This window comes from Parus major, chromosome Z (genome assembly GCF_001522545.3).
Source record: "Parus major isolate Abel chromosome Z, Parus_major1.1, whole genome shotgun sequence".
Lineage (NCBI taxonomy): Eukaryota > Metazoa > Chordata > Aves > Passeriformes > Paridae > Parus > Parus major.
Genome location: NC_031799.1, coordinates 12,703,219 through 12,709,865, shown reverse-complemented (window position 1 = coordinate 12,709,865; position 6,647 = coordinate 12,703,219). Strand labels below are relative to the sequence as shown.

The 6,647-nt window shown below is 39.6% G+C and overlaps 1 protein-coding gene across 4 annotated transcripts in view; it reads left to right on the top strand.

The window, feature by feature from the left end:
- The first annotated feature begins 14 nt into the window (after positions 1 to 14).
- The window catches only part of TTC33 (tetratricopeptide repeat domain 33), a 42,102-nt gene continuing 35,469 nt past the window's right edge, over positions 15 to 6,647 (top strand). Inside the window, exons 1-2 of one of the 4 annotated variants that reach the window (XM_015652904.3) lie at positions 15 to 240; positions 1,018 to 1,246. In XM_015652904.3, coding sequence (XP_015508390.1) covers positions 1,026 to 1,246 — 221 coding nt within the window. In that variant the 5' untranslated portion in view covers positions 15 to 240; positions 1,018 to 1,025. Of the gene's footprint in view, positions 241 to 729; positions 879 to 1,017; positions 1,247 to 4,810; positions 4,878 to 6,647 lie in introns of those variants that run through there. The other 3 variants (XM_015652903.2, XM_015652905.2, XM_033520606.1) reach the window with 3 other exon arrangements.

Sequence of the window (6,647 nt, the reverse complement as noted above, 5' to 3'; positions counted from 1 at the left end):
ACAGAAAAAGCAGCAAGATGCAAAAATTACAGCACATTTCCCAGCTGGACAGGCTGGTGCTCCAGCTCGCCGGATCTGACTGACCCTTTCCCCCTCGATCCTGTAGAATCTTTTGCTGCAGAAAAGGAATATGAAATGGAACAAACTCTGACCACGTCTTTTGCGCCCCTGTGGTGACGCGTCTCGTCTTGCATCTTCACTCAGCCTTTCCCTTGCACCACGGATGGGGCTTTTCTCTCGGTATGGGTATGGCAAGTAGGGAGCAGTTTTAAACCCTGTCTTCTCTTTTTGTCCAGGTTTTCGGTTTGGGTTGGGTTTATTTTTTGTATTTTTTGGGGGATGTTTGTTTTTTGGGTTGTTTGTTTTGTGTGTGTTATGTGTGTTTTAATTTTGGCAGTATTTTCCTCCCGTTTGAGAAAAAAGCCGTCCTTGTAAGCCTGGGTCCCTTCTCCTTATGGGGCTTCCCGTCGGGTGTCGCCTCTCCTAGTGGCTGTCTGCTGTCCCAGGGCGCAGTCCGCACGGGCGAGGGCCACTGGGTCTCTGTGAGACACTCCCAGGGCCCGTGTTTTGTGCCCTCCCTCCTCCACGGCTCCCTCAGGCCGCACAGGAGCAGGGGCCTGCCGGGCGCCTCACGGCATCCAAGCGGCCCTGCAGCCCCGCGCCCGGCCGAACTACGGCTCCCGGCTGTCCCTGCCGCCGGGCCCACGGCCGCTGCCCTTTCTCCTTCCTGCTGCTGTCCGGTTCCTGCGGTGCCGCCCCGCCTTTCCGCTTCCTGCCGCGGGCCGAGGCGCGGCGCTTCCAGCCGTGAGGGGCAGCCGGCTCCAGCGCCAGGTACCGGCGCGGGCAGCAGGGTTGTGCGTACCTCAGCGACCGCTCAGGTGCAGCCGATCGGCTAAATTTTGTGTGGGAGTGCCGCTCTGTATTACTGTTTTAGCCTCGAGATGAGCGAGGCGTGATTTTTCCTGCTGTGTACTTAAAAGCTAAATTACCTAACTGCCGAAAATGCCTTCTTCCTAGTTCTCCAGATGGCTTCTTTTGGGTGGAAGAGAAAGATTGGTGAGAAGGTCTCAAAAGCTACTTCGCAGCAGTTCGAAGCAGAAGCTGCGGATGACAAGGATGTGGGTGACGATGATGATGGTAACTGGGTGCTTGCAGCTAAGAGAAGAAAGGAAGTTCTCTTAGAAGATTGTGTAAGGAAAAGTAAGGAGCTCAAGGATGAAGGTGCAAATTTGGCTGAAAGTAGGAGGTACTAATGTTACCTTACTCCTTTTTCACTGACTGAAAAGCTGCTGTGTAATAATTTAATCCCTGCTCTAAACACTAGTAGTTTGCCAGTATCTGCATTGATAATTTTCGTAATTTAAGAAGTGATAATTTATTTCATTCTTCCTTTACTGTCTAGTACTAAATAAGTTTTTGCCTTTGGTGTTGTTGTCATATGTGAAACGAAATATATGTTCCACCTTACCTTTGCATGTTCTTATGGCAACAACAACAACAAAGACTATAGAAATCGAGAGATGAAAAACTGACTGGATCTGAAAGTTGAGAGGGTAAATAGGATGCAGGGTGATAAGCCGTACCGTAAGTAATGCTTTAGCCACTCTTGAAAATGTATCTTTTTTCCTTTACTCAGAGTAAGCCTATTTCCCTGCAGGTAAATACTGCCAAGCAGCTAATGCACTGTTAATCTGCCTTTGTTAAGTCAGGTACAGGTTCGAGAGCCTCCTGAATATTGGAAGTTTGGCAGTTCTGGATGGATATTGCAAAAGTGGTTCCATTGTCTTGTTATACTTCAAACAGGAAGTCCTTTCAGTGTAGAAGAGTGTTAGAAGAGGGAGAAGTGGACTATAAATTGTATATTGACAACATAATTTGGCCAGGTCTTCACTGGAGAGGGAAGAAACAGTTCTGAGAGTAGTCCCCTTAAAATCTTGGACATAAGAACTTTTATCCTTTCTTTACTTTTAGAAGCATCTTTGCTTTATTGTCCCAGATCAGAGATACAGTTTTCCTGGTGGAAGTATTAGCAAGATAGGTAGGTGCTCTTGTGCTGTTGAACTTTTTCTTAAGAAATGTCACGCTAAAAAAGGGTTCCCTGGGCAATGTGAAAGAGAGAGCAACTTGGAAGTTTAAAGCAAGCAAATTTATATATCATAATAAATATACTGTATGTAGATTATATATATATATTATACTGTATGGTTGGGTCTGATTTTAAAAAAAAGTAATGAATAAATATGAAATCTCTTTGAGAAAAGACCTATTTTCAAATATTTAAATACAGTTTCTGCTTTTAACTGGTCACTCAAGTAGTGACACTGTTCTGTGAGTGACTTAAGCTGATTCTTTTGTGTTCCTGAGGTGTGTAATTTCTGAATAAAATTTTGAAGCCTTTTAAAGTTGAGTTTAAATTAAAACCAAGTTAAACTTAATAGGTTTTAAGCATCCTGCCATTGTATTAATCAATAGATTTAATGTAGTAGTTGCATAAGGGAGTTGCATTAACATTACTAGTTGAAAACACAGAATGTGCAAATTCTTAATAGTCAGTTAATATATCTCTTTTTAAGAACAGAAATAAGTCACAGATTGGTCTACAGAAAGTTAAATCCATTCTGTCCTTTTAGGAATATAAAGATTACTAAATAGTTTATCTAATCTTGTATCGCTAATACATCCTCTACTTACATATATTAAACAGATTGATTTTTTTTAATTTCTGTTAAACATATGCCTTCCTTGTATTTTGTTGTGTGTCTTTTCTCTGTGGTTTGATTTTGTTTTACTTTTCTTGGTGTATTTTTTAATGTGCAGTAAGTCTCTTGAACAGTGGCAAATATTTTTTTGTAGATGTGGTTTAGGGCAGGGACATACTGAACAGCAGGTAATTTTTGATGTTTTTGGTATCTTCACTTGGTCTTAGGAACTGAGTTCTCCATTACCTGTTGGTTAGAAAACAATACGAAAACTTCACCCATCCATGAGTAGCAATGTAAGCATTTTTTGTGAGTTTAGGGTGAATTATCTCTCATCAGAAGTGCTTATAAGAACTACTGAGAAACTCTGAATGGCTTACAACAGGTGTGCTAAAGAAGTTAACATTCATATCTGAGGCTCAGCAGAGGTTCTCACTTGAACTTAAAATTTCCATCAGTTACTCCACACTCTACAGTTCAGGCAGTGATGGTGATATGATGCTGTTGGGGTACATAACTTTCAGACAGATTTTCTCTTAAAAAAAAAAAAATCACATAGGTTTTACTCTCTCTGGCAGAAAGTGGTTGCTATGATTTTACTCAGGCCTGTGTTGTCTATTTCTTAAATATACATTTGACCAGCATAAACAGACTCATGTAAATAATTAAATACTTAAGGTGGATTGTTTTCTGAAATATCAAAGTGTGGTAACAGTTAAAAAAAGATCTGAGTTGGATTGTGTAGCATTCTAGAAGAAAAGCAAAGACCTAGCACTAGAAAGTAACAAAGATTGGTTCTTGATTGGTGTTACATGTGGAATGAAGATGATCCTAAAAGAAAAGCTCGTGAAGAAGCAGGGGGCTAAATAGAAGAAAAAATGGAAAATAATAAATTTGACTTCATTTCTAAGGATAGAGAGACTCTGAGGTAATGTGCCAGGCAGAAATTAATATGATGAATTTTATAAGCCCACAGTTATTTAGCTAAAATAGTCATTACCACATTTATGCTTTATTAGTCTACTCGGGTTATTTTTCTCGTAACAGAAGGCAGTGATGGTGTTATAATCCCCACTGTGGTTTTGTTAGTCTGTGTGTACACTGTAAGTCTGTTTTTGTGGATGAGTGAAATCCCAGTGTTTGGTGTTTGTAAGGTGGGGGGTCTCATGCTTCTCTGGGGGAGGAAATAATGAATGAGCTTCTCAGGCACCAGGATTTATACAACCTGCGTTACTTGCTTGTCAGAGTTGGGATTGTTTGGGAGGTGGTGGCCCTCTGTGGGTTTTCAGCTTTCTTGGAACTGTTTGAGGAGAGTTTGTACCTGCTGTCATGTGTAATGAACCTGATAAGCCGAGACACACAGAAGAAAAACATTGATGAAGATGACAGTTTCTGATCCATATTTTGCGTTTTTTTGTGGGATGGGAAGAAAGATCAGGAGTTTACCAGAAAAAGGCGTTAAACTAAGTTGATTGTCATATTGGGTGTGTTCCTGTGAAAAACACTGTTGAGGAGACTCTGACTTAGAAATGTGATAACTAGGCAGTGTTGAAGATGGTTTGTAAGTGGGTGATCTTGTCAGAGCTGCAGGAAAAGGCAGATGTGTGGAAGAAGTATCACATTTGTATGCTCTTTTGATGTGTGAGGAGGAGCAGTGAAACAAATATGTAGAAACATACAGTCTTCTGGGAATCAGCATGTGATGCTATTCTTTAGGCTGTCATGTGGAGGGCAAGAAGGTGGCCTTTGATGATCCTTATGGATCCCCATCAACTCAGGGTATTGTGTAATTTCTGTGAACTGAATATTGTCTGTTGGTGGAAAGTATGGAGAATATTTTAGAGGAGAATTTTTATGGTTTTTTTGCTTATGGGAAGCTTAAAATACTTGTGGATTATCCATCTTATGGATATGATTATACTTGATTATACAACCAAGTATGGATGTGCCCACATACACTGCAGTTAAAATAAAAGACAGCTGGAAGCAAAACCAAAACCCAGCAACCCCAATTCAGTTTTTTTGCGTTGATAGTCCTACACTGTTTTAAATCCAGCATAAGTTCACACGTTCTGCCTTCGTATTTTGAACACAGAAATTTGCCATTACAGTGTTATTTGACTGGGAGGCTCTGGCTCTGGCAACATGGTTAAGAAATGGTGAAGGTGCAGATAAACAGTAAGTATGATGTCCTTAAATACATGGCAAGTGAGAGGTAAAAGCAGGAAGAAAAACTTCTGTCAGACTTATGTCCTCAGTGTAACTGTGCTGCCTGTCCATGCAGTAGTTCTGCAGTCATCCCCGTGCTGTTTTCAGACTTCTGTAGCTGCCCAGTAAGTGGCGACAGAGCTCTTCTCAACGTGCCCTGAAGAGGTGCAGGATTTCTGTTGGAAGTAGATGTTGGGTTTAAATTCTCAGTGGTTTGCATTTATTTTTTTTTTCAGTTTTGCCAAATACAAGTTAATACTGCTTTTGCTTCTGATGATGTTTATTGCACTGAAAAAGAGTTAAAATTTCTATCCTGATGAGGAAGGTCATATTTTCAGCTGGAACACTCCTACATTAGAGGTTCTCCTATATTAAACAAAAAATAATTCTTTCACTTTGTCACTTGGTGTCTAGATTAGACTGATTAATAATATTTAACATTTTATTTGTCTTAGCTTTTGCAATAGAAGATTAAACAAGGACATATAAAAGTGCAGTGACTAGACCAGGTAACAGGCCAATTTTCATGAAACTGTTTACTTTTGTTGCAGGATTAATTTTTTAGAATTGCTTAATTTTCTAATCTGTTGAACTGAACTTTCTGACGGGTCATTTTTTCCACATTTTAGCAGTTGAGACTTTTTTTTCTGATGTGAATGCCAGCATGACTCCCAGATGTGTAGTTTGTGATTCTTTAGCTATATACGCTGTAATTGAGTTTGTTTTTCTCACTGGACACTGTAGGTTGTCAGATGACGAGGCACACACCTTTAAAAAGTATTTTTAGTGTAGTGGCAATTCAAGTGTTTACTGAAAAAATATGTCTACCAGGTAGAGCAGATTTTCAAAGTTGCATTTATTCCATTTACCCATGTGTTTTAGGTTTAGATTATGGTAAGTACTTGATTAAAAATGAGTTTGGAAAGTAATAAAATTGTTTTCAGATTGTATTACAAATTCATTTTGATGCAGCTAAGGTGGCAAAGGATAGAGATCATTGTGTTGAAATTGCTTTTCAATTTTCAGTCAATTAAACTAATCTTTTTTACATAATACAGTGTTAGTAAAGAGATTTCCCAGAAGTAACAAGCAGCTGTCGTTGGCAAAAACATTTCATCAATTTAATCATCTGAGTTACATTGTAGAGAAGCTTAGGAAAAATAGGGTGTGTGAGAGAGAAGAGGAATCCAGAGAGAGCAGGTGGCACTTGAAAGTTAAAAGTAGCTCTTCCCGATGAAGAGGACGTCATAGAAAGGTGAATAAGAGTCCTGTGTGGAGGATATATAGGATAAGTATATATAAGTATATACATATATACACACACACATAAATACATATATACACACACACATACACATACATACATATATATATATACATATATATACAAACATACATGTGTGTGTATATATATATAAGTACACAGGGGCAGGGATGAAATTAGGAAAGACAAAGCCCTTGTGGAGTTGAATTTGGGGGGATGTGAAGGGCAGGAAGAAAAAGGGCTCGTACAGGTGTATCAGCAGCAAAAGGAAAACCAGGAAAACATGGGTCTTTTACTGAATGGGATGGAGAATCTAGTGACAAAGGATGCAGAACTATTTTTCCTTGGTCTATACTGGTAAGTGTTGTCTTCAGGAATGCCAGGTCCAACCCACCAGAGGGGAAGTCTGTCTCAAGGAAGACTTACCCTTTATGAGTCAGACTGAAATGTTTAGATAAACCTGATCTATAGAAGTT